The sequence below is a fragment of the Platichthys flesus genome, chromosome 24, assembly GCF_949316205.1.
Source record: "Platichthys flesus chromosome 24, fPlaFle2.1, whole genome shotgun sequence".
Classification (NCBI taxonomy): Eukaryota; Metazoa; Chordata; class Actinopteri; order Pleuronectiformes; family Pleuronectidae; genus Platichthys; species Platichthys flesus.
The window spans coordinates 9,265,244-9,284,838 of NC_084968.1; the positions used below are offsets into that span (position 1 = coordinate 9,265,244).

General features: G+C 42.6%; 1 protein-coding gene across 1 annotated transcript in view; it reads left to right on the forward strand.

Moving 5' to 3' along the window:
• Positions 1 to 19,595, forward strand: part of LOC133950241 (phospholipid-transporting ATPase ABCA1-like) — a 130,689-nt gene that overhangs the window by 72,296 nt on the left and 38,798 nt on the right. Inside the window, exons 33-39 of the mRNA XM_062384500.1 lie at positions 4,987 to 5,081; positions 5,464 to 5,569; positions 9,600 to 9,674; positions 11,650 to 11,819; positions 16,139 to 16,316; positions 17,463 to 17,578; positions 18,273 to 18,417. Of these exons, the coding sequence (XP_062240484.1) occupies positions 4,987 to 5,081; positions 5,464 to 5,569; positions 9,600 to 9,674; positions 11,650 to 11,819; positions 16,139 to 16,316; positions 17,463 to 17,578; positions 18,273 to 18,417 (885 nt within the window). The remainder of the gene's footprint in view (positions 1 to 4,986; positions 5,082 to 5,463; positions 5,570 to 9,599; positions 9,675 to 11,649; positions 11,820 to 16,138; positions 16,317 to 17,462; positions 17,579 to 18,272; positions 18,418 to 19,595) is intronic.

Here is a 19,595-nt window from a genome sequence, read left to right on the forward strand (position 1 = left end):
CAGTTCCTGTAAAAGGATATTGAACGGACTAAACAACCCTGAGGACATTGAGTTAGTATCATGCAGCAGGATCATTGCCACTCCTCTCCCTCTGTGGCTGAAGGGACTTTGAATTTAAAAGACACTGCAACAACCGAATATTTCAGAAGACAAGTCGGCAGATGAGAACATTTATATGCGATGCACAGGCTGTTCGCTCTCTTGGCATTATGCAGCACTTTATTTATTTGGCAGGGCTCAGTTTGTGGAACACGGTTTGTAACCTTTTATTCCTTCATGTGGTATCTTGATAGCACAGTAATGGAGTTCATATGTAGAAACTGGACTGAAATACAGTGAGATATTGAGGCTACATCTGAACCACTGTGTTGTTGTTTGAAAACGACTCTGCTGTGGATACGCCTGGCGTCCACACTGCTCTAGAGTTATAGAGCCACTAAAATGGAGACCACTCCTGTGTCCAGAGATATATATATATATATAAAGGCTAGATGTATCGGCCAACGGAGTCGAACGTCCGCACATGGTGGCCATCTTTCCACAGGCGGCTCGCTCACCAGTAACATTGTGTCGGTAGCGGAACGTACTTTTTAAATAACCATAACTTGCTCCATTTTTAACCGATTTTTAAAAGGTTTGGTTTGTTATAATTGTCAGATGTAGTTATGACACTGCATACTTAAGAATAATTATGTTATTTTTCAAAAAAATGTAATAACGCTCTAAAATAGGTACATTTCCCTATACAAATATACATCAATAATTATTTTGTTTAAAAAGTACATGTACCACTACCAACACAATGGGGTGAGCGATTCGCCTGTGGCAACATGGCCGCCATGTGCGGACGTTCGACTTCATTGGCCGGCAACGCGGACGAGACATCTAGCCTTTATATATAGTACATCTATGTGCACGTCCTTCCTGTTTCCACAAGCACACGCCTGTCCACTGTATGTGTGGTCATATGCATTTTCATGAGTGTTGGTATGGACACAGATTATACGGTGTCAAAATATTTGTGTGTTTTCTTTTGAAATCAGTGTAGTTGTATGGATGAAGCGAGATAAAGTGGTCGACCACGTTGTTTATAGTCAAAAGATGCTTCTTAAGCAGCATAGTAGTATACTCTCCTTATAAATGACAGTGAATTACACGGAGCTACTGTATAATCCTCCCCGGTCTCCCTGCTGTTAACCGCGAAGCACCAGCAGGTTTGTGACGCACAGCTTGACTTGAAAATGTAGAGCCGAGCTTAAGTGCACATGTCATATACAGTATGGAAGAGGAGGCCTGTGTTTGGAATAAATATAGTGACATTTATGAATAAATGAAACGGGACATGTTGCTAAACAAACATCTGCACTTCAGTACGCATGTCCATGTTCTAGGGAACATGAGTTTGTCGCCATTGCAGCATAGCAGGGGGGGAAGTACATAAATAGATGCAGGTCCAAGCCAGAGACCACCCACAGACACTGAGCACATTTTGAGGATGTATTCCCTTTGACCTGAAAGCCTCCCCTGTTGAATAAGTCATGACAAAGTGCTCCAGCTCCACACTAGCCCTTAGCTTCTTCTGTCTTTTATCCCGCCCATCCTCCACGTATGCCCTTGAGAAACTACAGAGGGAAGAGACGAGGAAGAAAAGAACATGGGCAGAGCACAACAGGAGGTAGTGGGAAATCATTGTTTCCATGGAAATGGAAGGGCCACAGTGAGCCCATTATCAATTCTCTGGTATTGACTCTTGTTCACTGGTGATATTTAACCTTCATGGATGAATAGGCCGTCATGCGTGCGGAGGAATTGATAAAGCCGCCACGTTCATCGCATTACGATTGATGTCTTTATCATTTGGAGACTGGCCTCACTGCAGCGCGCTGGTAAATTACTCTCCTTGGCCTCATCTATCAGGCTATTGAAGTTGGGCATTGGTTTACCATTTGTGTGGAGAAAAAGACTGTTTGGAATCCGTTGGGTGCAACCAGCACTATCTACTTGGTGTTTTGAGAAGGAAACGTGTGTCTTTGTTGTCCTTCTTTAAAAGAGAGTGAATTTATATATCCGGCATAATCCCGACGCTGTTTTATTTATGGCTCTATTTTTTGGGGGAAACTGATGCAACAACTTATCAAACCATAACAAATCTATCTCAGGCAACAGCCACTGGCAATGACCCATCCAAGCTGACCACAGATCAGCTCTCGACCCCGCCAGTCCAAACCTCGACCTGTAAACACGACAGTGGGACACATCCCTCTCTCTGCTGGGCCCTGTTGATTCGGCCCTCTGACTCCGAAACACCCGCGGATCCATTTCACTGTGAGAACGACCTGTGCAGAGCCGACGTCTCAGCAGGGGGCGAGAAATGCTCCGAAACAAAAGCACAAAGGTCATTGGCTGGTGAGGCGAGGCAAATGGTGGATTGTGTCTCTCTGTCGTGGTTAAACAACACGGGCAGAATGGGAGAGGAGGAGAATCTGTCACCAGGCGTGGGCTTCAGTGACCCGCTCTCCCCTGACCTGGGACAGAAGAGCCACAGCAACAAGTGCTTTTCACACAACTCCAGTTACAGTCCACACAAAGAAGCTTGTTTTTTTGTGCTGCTGGCCATTTGGTTGTTCGTTGGTTTGTTTGTTTATCAGCAGCAATACGCAAAAAGTACTGCATTGATTTTCACAAAACTTGGTAGAATGATGATACATCTGATGTTCATTTGTCACAATCAATTAATAAAGGGAGTTGTCTGCACTGAAAAAAAACCTGAAACACTGAAAGTTACAAACTTGTGCAATACTTAGAAACATATGACATGACATGTGCAGAAACACCATTATGCATGAAAACAAAATTAACCTGATCATGACAACACGAAAAACAACAACCATACACCTCAACACAACATATTTAATTGCAGAAGATTCAGCCTTCCCCTGAATTGCTTTCCTCTGTGCACTCTGAATACAGTCTGAATCCTCGCTCCGAGGTACAGCGCCGATACAAACACACGGCGCAGCCTCTTATCTTCCCGCTGCTGGAGTGCGCCGACTCATTCCACAGATTCGGTCGCTCCTTCATTTACATTTCACTCACCCCTGTTTGCCTCCTCATCTATCAAGCCGCCGCCGCGTGGTGGAGAGCTGATGTCACACAGGAATGTGGAGCACACTGAAGCTGTTCCCGGGTAATGAACAAGCGATGCCGGCGCAGGTATATCGCACAATCACGTAATGTTCCCATCTCAGCCTTTTGATGGGGGATATGAACCCAGGCCAAAATAATTACCCACACCGACTGTATGCTTTGGTATAAACTCATTTCGTGCACAGCAGAGTTTAAACGCTCTGGTTTTTTGGGGGGAGTTTTGTTTGTTTCCAAGTTCCTGTGGCTTTTCTCAAGAGAAGCATGTTTGCTCGGAGATAAGCGAAGGTTGCAGTGCTGCTCGTCCTCCTTATCTCTGATTCATAAACCAGATGGATCCGACTCTTTCTCTGCTTCCCCCCTTCTGTTTGTTCTTTGCCTTGTGACTCCACTTCTCCTCCTCCTCCTCTTCTCCTCTTTTATCTTCAATAACTTTTCAGTCCTCCTGCTGTTTTTTTCACATCATTTGTTGTAGTTGCAAAACTGACATATAATACGTTCTCATTCCTCTTTTTACTCAAAGTGTATTAGTCTCCTTTTCACCATACATCTCCGTCCACACCCTATGGACCAACACTGTCAACTACACTCTAATCCAAATAAGGCATAATGCTTCCCTAAAGGAAGTTGTGGCAAAGATTATCAACACACCATATGTACCCTGAGCTTCAACTTCAATCTGTTTGTACACATGGGTTTATAACCATTGCAACTTGGGGGTAAATTAGTAAATTGCATTGCAGTCGGGGGGGTCTCAGTTGCACTTTATCAAGGATCACTCCGCTAATTAGCATAGCGTTACCTCTCCAAACAAGCAGGGATGAAGCAGCGTGAGGCGTGTGTACTGGGAAGTATCAGTCCACACAGTGCAGAGTGTATTCATTGCAGTGTGTCGTACCCTCTCTTAATTGGATGTTTGAATGTACCCATTTATCCACAGAGGGGCAATCTCTAATTAGGGTCCTTTGACATCAGACGCAGCTCGCGCAGCTTTGGCTGGGGTCTAGTTTTCGTCCGAGCTTAATTGACCATCATGATAAGGTCCTGGAGAAGATGTTCCACGGTGCTGTGAACAGATCTCACCTGCAAAATGCTCCCGCTCTCAAGTTTTGTAAGTTTTACGCGAGTTTTCACGGAAGAATTAGCACTTGCGACCACTGGAGTCGGTCTGTGGTCATCCCCTCTCATCTCGATGCTGCACACAAGCACACACACACACACACGTCTATATGCACATACACACACGTCTATCTTTCTCAGGAAGAGAGGAGTAGCTGTTTTTTCATTTACCCTTTTTTCATGATAAACCCTCTTTGGGAAACCCATCCGACAACATGAGGAGTTGGTAGAAACATAAACTGAGCTAAAATGAGAGTGAGTATTTGAGTCAGGTGGCCAGAAAACTATCTGACAAGAAATGCTAATGTTGGAAAAACCTGCTAGATGCCACTTATTAGAGCACAGACATCCACCAAGACCTTAGAAGTTCCCTAATAAAACCACATCTAAATTCACTCAACCTATAACTTAGATCCACCAACATTTGCATACAAATAAAATATGTCCCCTAAATATGGCTGATTCTTTTAATCAAGAGCCATGAACTATTCAAAGAAATCAAGGTATTTATTGTTGATAAATATAATGAGTTCTTTCCTGACCCACACTGCATCGCTCCACCAAGGTTTGTATTAATGTCTTGGGTAGTTTTTCCGTAATTTTGCTCAAAAACAAACAAACGGACAAGGGTGTAAACATCTAACTCTGACCCTCCTTGGTGGAGCAAACTAATATTGTGTCTGTAATGTTTTGTCTTTTGTCTTTTGTCTTCTCTCAAACCAGAGGATCCAGAACACGACAGACACCCTGGAGGATTTGACTGGCCGGAACATGTCTGACTTCCTCCTCAAGACTTTTGAGCACTCGGGTAAAACGAGGTAATGAGTGTCAGTCGTCTGTGGTTTTTTGAATGTGGCCCGGCTTCGAGGTTTTTGCATGAGGTAATCACAGCTCACTCACCTGACGTCTGACAGCACTTTACGAGACTGCAGACCTCCAAATTACTACCTGCGCCGCTGCTGTGGTGTTTGTGCGAGCACTTTGAGAAGGTCAGACAGAGTCATATGAATAAAAGGTGGAAGTCCTTTGCACCATGCCGCCGATTCCATCTCAACGTGTGAGAAATGCTCTGATAAATACGGCCGAGCCACTCTTTGATCCGCTTCCCTTTCTGTGTTCTTTAACTACATGAAGACATTTTGAGGAAACTGTCACTGAGTTCTTTTCTGTGCTCTTATTTTCTGCTTTCTGCCACTTCAGGTACGGGGGTGTGTCTGTCGGAGGAGTCAACTCACAAGTCCGTCTGACTGAGGCAGATATCGAGGTTGTCTTCAGGGATCTAAGAGTCCTGCTCAATTCATCTCAGGTACGTCATAGATATTCCCACTCAGTATATTACTCAGTAATATACTATATCAAGCAAGGTCAAGATATACAGTTGGGAAACAGCCCAGAGGGACTAAGAAGGATGCCTGAAGTCTCAGTGTTTGTTTTTCTGCAACACAAACGTATAGAACAAGGACAGGACGTCTGATTTCTGATTCATTGGTTTGTCACAGATACATTTTCACCTATCGTTGGAATCCACATGTAGTTTATTTATATTACATGTTGAATAAATGATCCAATTGTTGTTTCTCAAACAAGAAAATGGATATTTTCCAGTACAACATCTAGACTTTAGTTTTGTTGTAGCTGTGCTCATTCCACGGCTGGAGAGATGGAAATATCAGTCCCTCTGTAGATCGGCCCGTTGTTTAGGTCCCGACTGAAATATGTCCTCCACTCAAGTCCTGATTGGATCAATTATATGAATACAACAATGACATATTTGGTTTTTGCTCACATGTCTCAAGAGCTATTTGCAATTATCAGTTATCACGAAAATAGGTGATATGAATATTCATCGAATACAATCTTGACGTAAGAACATATGATTGATGGCCAAAAACACAGTACTCAACCACTACTATCGGTAGCATGATAAATTACCATTTCCTAGGATTTAGTTTAAAGCAGCATCAAATGTAGCCTTGCATCCCACTTTCACCTCTGTAGAATATCAAGCATCCTTATCTTTATATCACTTTTATTTTTATGTCTGAGCCATTGATATGGATACTGAAGGTAAATCCACGTGGGGCATCACTAGTTGTTCTTCCAGATCATTCAAACAGGAGCATTGATACTTGAATGCACGTTCACAGGAATCATAAAAAAACAAACTTTGGAGCTGTCATCAGTTTTGTGACTCCTCTGTTGTCACCCTCTGTCCAACATTCAATCTTGAGACCATGTGTGCGACGGAAGGAGGTGATTTCAGAAACACTTTCCTCCTGTCAGGGCTGCGGTGTGCCAGGCGCCCTTTGAGTGTGCTGCTGCTAATTGGAGCACAGCGCTCTTTGTGCCTTTAGCTTTGTATCCTGGATACAGGTGTTGATGTCTGAAGTGGACTTTTGGATCCCGCTGAAATCTCGAACAATAGGGGAACGAGAATGAAAGCAGAGGAGAGAGGAGGTCCGGATTCTTCCAATCTGTTTCTCCCAGTGTCTATGGCAACAGGCTGCGAGTGTGCGTGTGTTTGAATCTGTCAAAGAAATTTAGGTTGTTACTGCAAAGGAACACAGTCACAGAACTTCATTGACTTTTCCTTTATTTCAACTACCTGAATTCAAGAACATTGGATTACAAAATAGAAACTATTCAATTGAAAGTACTGCTCTACTACTACAACTAAAGGTTTTACTCAAATGAAAGTACAGACTTGGAAATGAAATAAAAGTATGAAAGTGTCATCGCTCTGGGCTAAGCAAACTGAAACTCATGTCACTTAAATATTCTTTAAAGACTCTTACTAGAAATAAATAAAATATCAAATCAATACAAAAAAATGTACAGGTTGAAATGAGTGCAATGTATTTAATGGAGTATTCCTCATTTAAATGAGAACAGGAAAAACTTGGAATGTTTTGTTTCTCTTCTTCGTCATTATTGTCCCATCATGTTTGGAGGGTGGTACTAGATGATGCAAAATTAATAAAAAACTATTAATCTTTTATCAAATGCATTAAAATAACAGAAACCAATCAATTGTCCTTAATGTTAAGAGAAGAAAGTTGTGATGAGATAAAGTCGTCAGGAAAGTACACTCTTATAATAAAGTGCAGATAAGTCATCTACTTAAGTACAATAACAAAGTATCTTTACTTCCTTACTTCCAACCCCTTGAACCAACTTACTTGTCCCGCTCTCTCCACCTCTCTCTTGTGTAACGCTCCCTCATTAACATTTAACAATTTTGGACGTTCAAACTCCTTTTGAGATCAACACGTCCGCTTTGCCCTCAGGCTTCTCCGGTCTCATCCCCAACCTGGCTCCCTTGTCTCTCTCCTGGATCTTGACGCTAATGTGACTTTAATTCGCGCGGCAGCGATGATGTAACTCTAATGGTCGGGCATTAGCTCTCGCAGAGCTCTATTCCTTGTGATTAAAGTGCTGCACCGTCCTTGGGAAATGTCCGACTCTCCGCTCGGCAGGAATCGTGATGTGAGACACTGACGGGACGGAGCGCTGACGGGACTTTGAGCCACCTGCGCACGAGGGGAAGTGGGTTTTGAAATCTCGGTGTAATTGCATTTCCTCCGTCGAGCAGCTGGGAACCAGGTTCTGCGTTGCAAGAGGTGGCCACGAGGACAAGAAAGCCTAATGCACCTCATGTGTCACAGTGTGTTATGTATAGATGGAATAAATGTCACAACTGTTCCCTGAAATGCTTCTCTAACCCTCCCAAAGCAGCAGATTTTTGTATTATATCGAAATAATTCAGGGAAATAAGCTCCTTTTCCAACTAACCACATACTCCTAATTGCAAACTTCCTACACCGCAGGCAGATAAATATGAACACAACATCACACAATACCACACGTCCACTGAACTGTGCAGGCCACTTTGGAATAGATACCAAAAACATGTCACCAAACACTCAAGTGGCTTTATTGCCTTGTCGCTGGCCTTGGCACCGGCAGGTCCACCGGCCAAACCAGCCTTGTCATTGTCCTTGAGCGGGGAGGAGTTTGTGGAGGATTAGAAACCAGGCAGCTGCTAATCCTCGGGAAGGTCGCCTCTTGGCACCGCCTGTTGCTGCTTGGAACAAAAATCAAACCAGAGAGAGAAAAACCAACAACACGAAACCGGGTAAAGATTCCCTTGCTTTGGCTGGAGGAGGCATTACCGGCAAGGGTTGGAGCCTTGTTCCCTGCCTGGTGTATGAATAGGTAATGACTCGGAACAGAAGGTATTTTATTTAGCACAAATTCTCCTGTCAGCGTAGATAGGGGCGTTTTTTTCTTTACCTCACACTGTGATATGGAAAGAGAAGGAGCGCTCACGATGGGTTCTGGAAATGATGTGAAAACACTTGTTATGCCAAACGGAGAAATACTGGATCTTATGGCCGTGGTGGAAAAAATACAAAAGCTATCAAAACATTATTAAAATGATTCCACATTTCTGATTGAGGTCCCAATGTGGCGTGAGTGAAGGACTGAGGGATGGAAGGAGAGACGTGTTCTGATCTCAGTCCTTTTTCCTGAGGTGACTGTCTGAGCGAGAGATGACGTGTCTCTCTATTTCCTCCCACTCTCTCTCCATCAGCCGTAACACCTCGTTCTCGTACATTCTCCGGATATCTCTCTTGATTTTTCTCCACTTATCTCTTCCTCTCTCCTCGCCCCTCACGCCACATCCCCTCCTCAAACCCTCGTTTCCTCGCCTGCGGCCCCTCTGACAGCAGCCGGGGTCCAGCAGGAGGTCCATTTGCATTTATATCACACGTGTAATGTGCTCAGCGCTCTCATGGCGGAGGTCTGAACAGCAAGGCATCCACATGAAACTTTGAAATCTCACGCCTGTCATCTCAAGCCCTCGTCCCAGGGCTCATTTCACATGAAGCACGAGTGGAGGAGAGAGGATTTCTAATGCAACCTGTCCGGTTCAACCACTCAAGCGTTTCCCCGTCCTCCCCACAAAATCCAACACTGTCTAAAAAACACTTCTTTAACTGTTGGTGTCAGTACAGTCTATGATATGAACACTGGGACCCTTTGAGTAATTGGTACAGTAGGTAATTTGTTGATTTTTGTTCGTTGGTATTCTCTTCCTTCTAATTATTTCACACAATTTAACAAAAATAAAATGTCAGAGATGGGAAAAAGTTGCCCCGTCTGGGGGGAAATAAGTGGCTCAGAACTTCCAAACGCTGTCCGGAAGTTTTAATTCCTGTCTCCCCCTGCCTCTTGTTTTTGCATTTCAAAGAGCACGAGTGGTTTTCCAAGTGTATCCAATTAAGTCTCCAACTCTGAGTTTGTTTTTTTCTTGTTTTCCTCATCTGCTTTAGGATAATGTCACTGATGAGCTCTTACAGAAGTCTGAGTCCCTGCTGAAGAAGCTGGGAACCAGGGACAACGTTAAGGTATTCTTTTTAATTGGCAGATGGCCCCTTTGCTCTCCTGTAAGATTAGAGCCAATGAAACTCCACTCTGTTGAAATCATGATGGTTGGGTTTATGTGTTTTTTTTTAGAAAGGAATGGCGATGAAATGGGGAAACGGGTGAAGGAGCACTCATCCACTGTCTCCACCTATTCCTCTCTTTCTCTCCTTTTAAGACGCACTGTTGAAGTAATTATAGATTATGTGGCATTACAGCAAATACACATTTTCTACAATCAAAATTCAGGAGGAGATTTGGTTTTAATGACCAAGAATAAGATGAAGGTAGAGCCCAACTGATACCGATATCAGAGAGTAAAACATTTCTCATACTTTATATTGTCAGATATGATTTTATATATTAAATATACAGTGTATCATTGGTAGTTTTTTCATCTTTTAATGCAAAGACATTGTTCCTACTAATTATAACCATAGCTTCATTCATATGATGTAATTTGGTCGCTACTCTTTGAATTAGCTGCAAATATTACAAATTAGTGGGTAACTGAATAATTAAAATGTATGTTTGTAATTAATGTATTAAGTGGAAGCAATCTGCTGTTGCATACTTCGTTGTGTAATTAATGAAACAGTAAGTCAACACTTGATTTCATTTGCATATAGTTGTAAAGATGGAGTTAATATCTCATCAGTTATTCCTCTTCTTAAAAGAAGTAGATCTTTTTATTCTTTTCAGAAGTAGCTTGCAATCCTATCCTCTCACATAGTTTTCACTCCCACTGTCGCACCTTCTTGTATTTGGCAGACGTGCTCTTTGCTCTGATCTCGAATACATCAAATGATCTTTTAGCTACAGGCGTTGCAGAAATTAGAGGATGGAGAAAATATGATAAGGAAAAGTTCAAGTGATGTCAATCTGTGTGCGGGAAGGCGAGAGAGCGAGAGCTGCAAACAGGCGTGCACATCTGTGCGTCTCCTCAAGTTTCTCCATATCCTCCTCTGTGATGCAGTGTTATGTTCGACTGACACTCAAACACCATCCGCTCTTAATTAACGCTGCAATATCAGCGGGGAGTCCTCTCTCTCTCTCTCTCTCTCTGGCTCTCTTTCATCCATTCTTCCTCTTTTCTACACCCCAGCAGCCACAGACTCAGAGAATCACTTACATTAAAAAATAAATTGTGCAAAAGTGTTTCTTATACTGTCTCCGCAGCAGCTAGCATGCCACGGCCAGATTGGGAGTTGGCAGTCATCACAGGCTGTTAACTTCTACTAAACTGAAACATTTTTGTCAGCTCTTTTCGCTTATTCTGATAGATCAGGATTAACCGGGCAAAAACGTTTGAGAGGATATAACCCTTCTCCTCCGAGTGGAACAAATCAATTTGACCTCTTGCTGTTTTGTAGCCATCGAGCGAGACAATGATACGGAAGTACTGAATAGAACATATACATCACAATGTGCAACAATAACAACACAAGCTATTTTCAGAGAATTCTCACAGTTTGGTTTTGCATTGGAATCATCCAGAGGATCCATATGTAATTAGTTTATGCAAAGGGTTGCATTCCAAATATTTCCAGGCAGATGATTCAAGGATAACATAACCCATATATACCGGGACATATAATCCATATATGTCCCGGTTCCTCTCATCTCCAAATAGATTAAACCAAGTGTTCCATTTTTTATAATTTATTCAGACGACACCCATCATGACCCCATTAAGCAAATAAATCACAAAAAGAAAACAAATTATGTTGAATAATTATTTTTAAAAGGTGAAACTGCTACTGAAGAAATGGCTTTGTCGCCATTTTGAAAGGAATTTAATCATAATATGTTTTATCCGTCACTGGTTTATACTGGTCCCTTGCATCTTTCTTCAATTCTCTGTCTTTCCTTTACCTTCCTGTCGAATCTTTGTCCAAACGAATCTGCCAAGCCTCCGCATGCTGTTCCTGGCGCTAATGCTGGTCTCTACCTCGGCAGGTGTGGTTCTACAACCAGGCGTGGCACGGCGTGGTGTCTTTCCTCGGTGTGGCCAACAATGCCATCCTGAGGGGAAACCTGCCGGCCGGAGAGGATCCCCGCCAGTACGGCATCTCTGTGTCCAATCACCCCCTGAACCTCACCAAGTCGCAGCTCTCCTTTGTGGCCTTGTGAGTTCATCAGACCAAACACAAGGGTTAGAGAGGGGGGGGGGGGGGGGGGGGGCGAGGGGTCTGGTTTTGACAGCCTGGAGGAAGTGAGCGTGGAAGGATATGTTCCAGCTCCGAGGAGAATTCTACACTGGTCGTCTTGTTAGGTCAGCAAACACAGCCTTAAAAATGGAAAATATTGCGTCAATTAGCTACACAACCAAGCTTGTTAGTGTAAACCGCTGACAGTGTGCTGTATATGTTGTACCTAAACATGTTGGAGGGAAGTATATGGGGGGGGTTTAACAGTGAGTCCTGCACTTAATTGCTGTTATGTAACATATTACTGCAGAAACAAGTGCTTGAGCAAACCCTGCCTGCAGTTTCATTCATAACATGTCAACATGCACTGCTGCTGTGATGCATTTCTCTCTTATTATTTTTGATTTCCTGCGAATGCACCAGAGACCGCCTGCTGGTGAGTGAGCGGGACAGAGCGGGCGGAAAGTAGAAAGTGAAGACAGCCCAGACAAAGTGGGAAGAGACGAGTCAGAGACAGCACACTAGAACGTGTGAGACGGACGGATGAGGGATTTCTTTGAGTATATGCACAGGTTCTTAAGACTCAGGGGAGCTCCTCAAGAGGATGTAGCTTATTTTTTTCCTCATTCCTCATCCCAGGGCTGGCGAGGGAGCAGCTCCCCATGAGAATCAGAGATTAATGACATGCTAAATCCCAACACACCAGCTCGTACCATACGATTCCTGCAGCTCTCTGTGTTATGTACTTTCTTTTTGTTTTCCGTTTACAGCCACTGATTTTTACCGTGCAATCTCCGACGTTATCAGTTGTCGGCATTTAGCATTTTAGCCGCTAAGCGACGTTAATTGAATCCACACTTTTGATGGAAAGCCCCTGGAATCCATCCCACTGCAGCAAATTACCATACACTGCCATAGCTACAAGGCCTGACATTATACAGGCATTGCAATGGCTGCTACCAATCACTGCACAGTAGCAGTTTAATTCGACCAGCCCGCTCCTCACTCAGGTATTTATGTAGTGATCAGGTGCCGACGATAGGCCTGAGTTAGAGAGGGAGACTGCTACGGAGATAATTACAATGGTCTCACCTCCTGCCCGCCGTAGATTCAGGATGAGCCTCTTTCCCCCTCCTTACTCTGTGATGACTGGAATTTATGAACTATGATTTCTAGATTAGCTTGGACATCCCTACGTTGTGGATTAAGTGCGCGGATCTCAAACAGCAATCGGTGGAAAAGACCACTTGAGCAGATGACTAAGCACAATGTTGCTTTAACCTCCTCTTGATACTTTTTTGTATGAGCAATGGATCAAATGACAACCTGTAATGTTTCAAAAGGGAGTCAGAGAAACTCTACAAAGATTGGTCAAGGATTGATCTGCAGCCCCCATGAGACCAGAACGACTATTTTACTACAATTCTGTTTGATAAGATCATTGTGTGATGAGCCTGGCGAACATATGATTGTTGAAATCACAAAGTTTGTATCATTCTGGTCTCTCTAAGCTACAAAATCCATAATCGTAAATGCTGAATGGAGCTTTCACCATTTTCAATTTAATACCAGGAAAAGTGCACAAAGAAATATATCAGGATGAAAAACAAGACTTCTGGATGAATCTGGATGAGGTAGATATGTAGATATGGGGTGTGTGTGTGTTAGATTTCTTTTCAGACATGAAACACCTATGTGGTTAATTGCAGCATCAGAGCAGAATGTCACATACTTGGTGTCAAAGGACGTTAGAAAGGTTCTGGAATGTTAACTCAGTCACTGCAGATTTTATAATCAAGTTATTGGACTTATTCACGTTAAGTAAGTTAATTGAGTTTTTGTTTCAGACCCACGCAAAAAGGTTATTAAAGGTGTAATCCCCTCATTTATTTCTTTGGTCCATGTCAGCACCTCCTTGTCTGGTTGAGTCAGAAGAGCCACTAAATGCCTGTCCTGCAGAAAATATTTAAATTAGACTCGAACCTCCGGCTTAAAAATGAATTTATATTTCTCATTGACGCCACATTAATGTCAGGGAGAGACAATTGCCAGAGCTGTTATATCTATAATCATTCATCACTAATGACCTGTTCCCTCCGGGTGTTGGGCCAGGGCGGAATTATCTCATTTAGACTGATGCTCTCCTCTGCTGCGCTTCACAAGCAATTTCAATGCGAGTGATGTCACGAGCCACAAAACCGTGAAAGTGTGCAGGTGGAATGAAAGTCGATGTTTTACATCCGTCAAAAAATTACCACTCCACTCTCTCTCTCTCTCTCTCTCTCTCTCTCTCTCTCTCTCTCTCTCTCTCTCTCTCTCTCTCCCCCTCTCTCTCTCTCCCGCTGCTTCACAGACGACAGGGAAATAGGTCTTTCCAATTTCCGCCACCATCTATAGAAATGTCCTGCTTCTTAATTGCTGAGGAATATTCATGCATCTGACATAAACGCTACATTTAACCATCCACTTGAGTTTGTTATGCACTTTAGTGGCTATCATGTGATTTGATGCCTGCAAAAAAAATATCCATTTTAAAAATACATATTGTTGAGGTGACAAATTAATTGTGATTTGCTTCGATCAGGCTCAAAATGCTTGTCCACATTATCATCAGAAAGCTGCAGGAAACAAATAATGACCTGGATGTTTTGCCCGGAGCCTCAGACTTGATAATTATCTCCTGCTTTCAGCCCCGCTGCACATCTAAGGCTGCGCACTGAGGGGAAAGCAATCCATTCTGCGACGGCACACTCCCACAGCTCATCTTTGCCGCTCTTCCATTATTAGTTAATTAGCAGATTGCTTGTCCTCGTCTTCGCAGCAATTAGCCGGCTTCATTCACGCTTAGATCGTCCACATCTCTGTCCCCCACAGTGCATTGTCTCCCAACCCAACCAGGGCTCGCGGCCCCTTGAAAAAACCTGTTGAAACGGGGGTTGCCGCCCACCGGGGTAAATTATTTCATATTTATGTGCTCTAATTGTGTCTGCTTGGCCATGATAAATGCAGCTATGCAGGGTAACTTATTTAATATGCTAATTCAGCAGTGGGAAGTCTTGTGAGAGATTAACGTGGGCCGAGGGTTAAAAGAATACACCCGATGCTAATTGTGCAGGCGCGACGTAGGACATTATCAAAAAAGTAGGATGACATAAATGAAGACGAATGACGGTGAAATGAAGGTGAGCATCTCGGAGGAGAAAGGTGTAATTTGCTCTTAACATGACGGAGGGAGGCGGCTCTAAGTGTGGTCAACAGTTTTAACCGTGCCCCTCCGTCGGCTTTATAGGAAGTGGCCCGTCGTAATCTTTAAAAGCTTTTTTATTATGTACAAACAGCATTGGCGGAGCTTTCCATTAACGCATGTAATGCTTGTCTAATTAAGTCATCAATATTAACAAAATTAGGGGTATGGATTATTTCTGCAGGTGCAACAAAAGTGGTTTAAATGGATCCTAGCATAGCAAAGTAATAAATCGAATGTGTTTATCACGTTAGAGCAAATTGGCCGAATGCTGTTTCAGCTCCATGCGTCGTCTGCCTCATTTCCTATTTCCACTTTTATTCAGTCAATTTTTTAATTAATGAAACTTTTCTGTTGTACACTTTGTTGTTTTTGTCGTCCAGTAACAAAAACAAATGCAGTTGCAGAATTACATTAAAGAAGTTACAGGTACGACTGAATATTTGTATAGAAACAACACATAGAAACATAAAAATATAAAAACACAATAAATACACCACACATAAGAAAAGCAATAAAAAGAAACAATATATATTTACTCACTATTTACTTCTTATTCCTCCCTGTTTTTAATATTTATTCAAATTAACATTTATTTAGACATAAACAGTGAAGTAAAAAGTGAAATGCAAGATGCAAAACAGTGAAATATATACTCCTCATATACCTCATTAAACAAAACTATGGCGTTAACTTAAACATTATAGTCGTTAAGTACTTTCCTGTCATTCCGGTCGTGGGTCTTGTGAATGAAATGGATATCTTGTGAGAAGTTTATTTAAATACAAAGTAACCTTTACACCTTTCAATTTCAATCAGAATTAGTCAGGTATTTCATAAAATAAATTTCATATTTTAATTAATGTTTGTTTTTTTCATATTAGCCTGAAATCCCAGTGGCATCTGTAGGAATATACACAAACACATTTCAAAAACATCTCCTGAATAAACTTTAATCTCCGCTCCCACTTTCATGTCTCTTTGATGCGTGGCCCTGTGCACGGAAATCGCTCTCCACTCAGCTTCCTGTTTGCTGTGCTCTATTCAATCACAGGGCCACAACCTCCAACGACGTGGTGGTGTCCATCTGCGTTATCTTCGCCATGTCCTTCATCCCTGCCAGCTTTGTCCTCTTCCTCATCCAAGAGCGGGTGAACAAAGCCAAGCATCTGCAATTTGTCAGCGGAGTGAACCCGGCTGTGTACTGGTTGGCCAATTTTGCCTGGGACATGGTGGGTACCTGTTTTTCAGACTTCTGCATCACTGCTTGTTTGGGTGCTGATAAATATTCCTGCTGGTTGAATAAATCTAGGAAGTTTGAAAACATGCTACAATAGGTGTTTGTGTCATGGGCCTCGGGTGTGATCCCCTTCTATTACACTGATATTTCTCCACCTACTGCTATGTTTAAAAAAAAAAACGAAGAAAAACGCTCCATCCACTGTAATTGATGATGTAGCTTTGACACCACTTGCTCCTGGGGAAAAAGAATCTTCACCTGAGCAGCAGTCATTGGCTGAGGCGTAATTATCGACAGCGGCTACCCCTGCTGCTTTCGCTCAACAGGCTTCACCCGGCAGTTTCCCCCGAGGCGCAATGGAAGTAAACATTTTATCAGGTGCCTTTGGTAAAGAAATGGCGTCGGGGCCCTCATCATTATGGCAGATAAACGCTGTCTGAGTGGAAGACAAATGGACCCGAAGGAGCCGGTCTAATGACGCCCGCCTGAAGCTTTCTGCATTAGCATTCAAGCTCCATCAACATTATAAAACAGGAACTCCAGATTGAAAGCTCCTTCATAGATCGGCATGAAGTTTTTCTGTCTATGGTAACGAGTCGGTTGTTTCTTGCTACTTTCTGTTTATTTTACATATCGTACGTCATTTATCCACCAGCAGGAAACTGGACTTATTTTATAAAAGAGCAGCTATTATCTTTTTGTTCTTTAGTAAAAAAAAAAAAAAGTAAAAACCTTGAAGTAAAAGATTTTTCAATGGAACGTTTTTAAAAAACATGATTCAATAAATATCAGTGGATCAGAATAGAAACCTCTACACAGGCATTGTAAACCCTTTCAGGTCAACGCTTCACTCAGCAAAGCTCTTACCTCAAACAATGGGATGCGTCTCTTATTCACTGAATTAATTAAAACATGAAAGCCTGCTACATTGAATTGCTAATTAAAATGTCATTTACAGATTTTGTAATTACAAATTGTTTGTTTGAAAAAATAAACGAATCAAAAGCCTCCAAATCTTTTGATGCAGTTATGAATGCCCCTGACTATTACGCACAGGCTTCTGCTTCTGATGAGGATGAAGACTGCTTCTTGTGTCTTTTTTTTTTAATCCTTCCCTTGTTTTTGTTTGTTTTGATAGTGTAACTACATCGTCCCTTGTTTGATTGTGATTGCGATCTTCCTCGCCTTCCAACAAAAAGCCTACGTCTCGCCGCCTAACCTGCCTGCGCTGATTTTGCTGCTCATTTTGTATGGGTAAGTACATAACAAAAATATATTTATATTTCCGATATTTATCACTTATCACTGGTTGTAGTTCTGCAGTTTAAAGGAGGGTTGTAAGGAGCTTTATGACCCTGCAATGGCCACAAACACAAAATGTGATGGTAAGCCGAATCACTTCAAATCTGTTGGGAGCTAAAATGTTGGCTTTTATTTTGAAAAACAACTTTATAAAGATATTTTCCCAGAGATGTTTGCAACTGTAGTTTTGTTACATACACGGCCACTCTGCGAGGATCTGGGTTAGCTCAGTGGCGCCTGCAGAACGTCAACATGGTCGTAACACACGATAAAAGCAGCCACAGCATGGGGGGGGCCATAAACACAACTTAACAAACAGGCAGGGAAATGGGTGGAAGTGTGAAGATTATTTGTTTTTACACGACAACTCACGGCCGTAGCTTTATTATTTTAAACTGAATTGAACATAGCCCAGAGAAACTTGCAGTAAATGTCGGAAACACAAACAACTGCCTTCCTCATTTGGCATCATCTTCATCATCATCTTCATCAGAAGGAGGCTAAACAATAGCCAGTAAACATCAGATGCAAAACCAAACCAAGGGGCCTCTAGAATCACTTGAGCCTGGAGGCAAAGTGGCTGCAGCCCGACAAACGCATTGTTCAGGTAACAACCCTGGAGATAACGTGGACTTGTTCTCTTCAGGTGGTCCATCACCCCCATGATGTACCCCGCCTCCTTCATCTTCAGCGTCCCCAGCACGGCCTACGTGGTGCTGACCTGCATCAACCTCTTCATCGGTATCAACGGCAGCGTGGCCACGTTCTTCATGGAGCTCTACGACGACGATGTGAGTGGAACCGACACACATCAATACACATATTCCAGAGTGGGCTGAGAAAGAAGGGATGCGGATCCCTATATGCACCATTTTATTATTATAGAAGATGAAGTAGTGGGGAAATATAGCAGCACTAGACGGCGAGGGCTGCTTAGCATTTATATTTTGAGGCTGTAGCTGTGGATGTCTAATTGACTTGAATCACAGATAAACGCTCTGTGTTTTCAAAGCAGATGCTTTCATACGTACGTGGGTGGAGTGTGAACCCACCTGGTATGATTTTTTAATATATTTCCTTTATCCCCTCTAGAATTTTTTTCAAAGGAATTATTTTCCCTATTCTGCTTAATGTTTAATCGTTTGGTGCGAATTGGGTCTTCGGAGAACTCTCCTCATCCATCTTTCAGCGAGTGTTCATTTTAACGGCGAGCTGCCTCAGTCTCCGGGGAATCAAAAGACAAAGACACTCAAAAAAATAAGAAAAAAACGAGCTAGAGAAAAAAATGGAGAGCTTAGTTCTGAGAGGGAGCGGGCGATGTTGACTCGACAGTCATTTTACTTTTGATTGGACCTGAAATCATTTTTCTATCGTTTTTTAAAAGTGTTTAAAGAAAGACACGTTGGTCTCATCTGAAAATGTAATTTGTTTAACTAAGACTCTCTGCAGCAGAACCTCTTACAGGTGAAGATAACTGGAAGAAATGATTGACTTTTCTTTTCCAGTTTGAGTGATTGATTATTATTTACGCTATTACCCCAATCAGACACAACAGCGACGAGCCACTTAAATATCAGATTCTTCATCAGAATGTCTCCCTCACCTCGAATCTGACACTCTGGCCCCTCCTTGCTCTGTCCCCGACTTCATGTCTCCTCTGGCGCTATGCTGCAACGGCACGGGACGTTTTCTGTCTCCTAACCAGGCCGCCTCATTTGCATCCTGACTTTGTTTTCACCAGCGTTCATTATCAGTTTGTGTTTGGGGCGCGCCTCCCCTTAAAGAGAGCCATTGTTGCCTTCTCGAATGTCTCTGCACAGTCTTTATTTATTGATACAGCGTTCGTGGAGCATATTACTCATAAAGGGCGCCGCTGGTGATAATTTAATGGACAGCATGTTGCCCACGGGCAGCTTAAAGGGACAGATTTATGGGGCACTCCTCTTGTCCGAGGCATCAGAGACAGAGA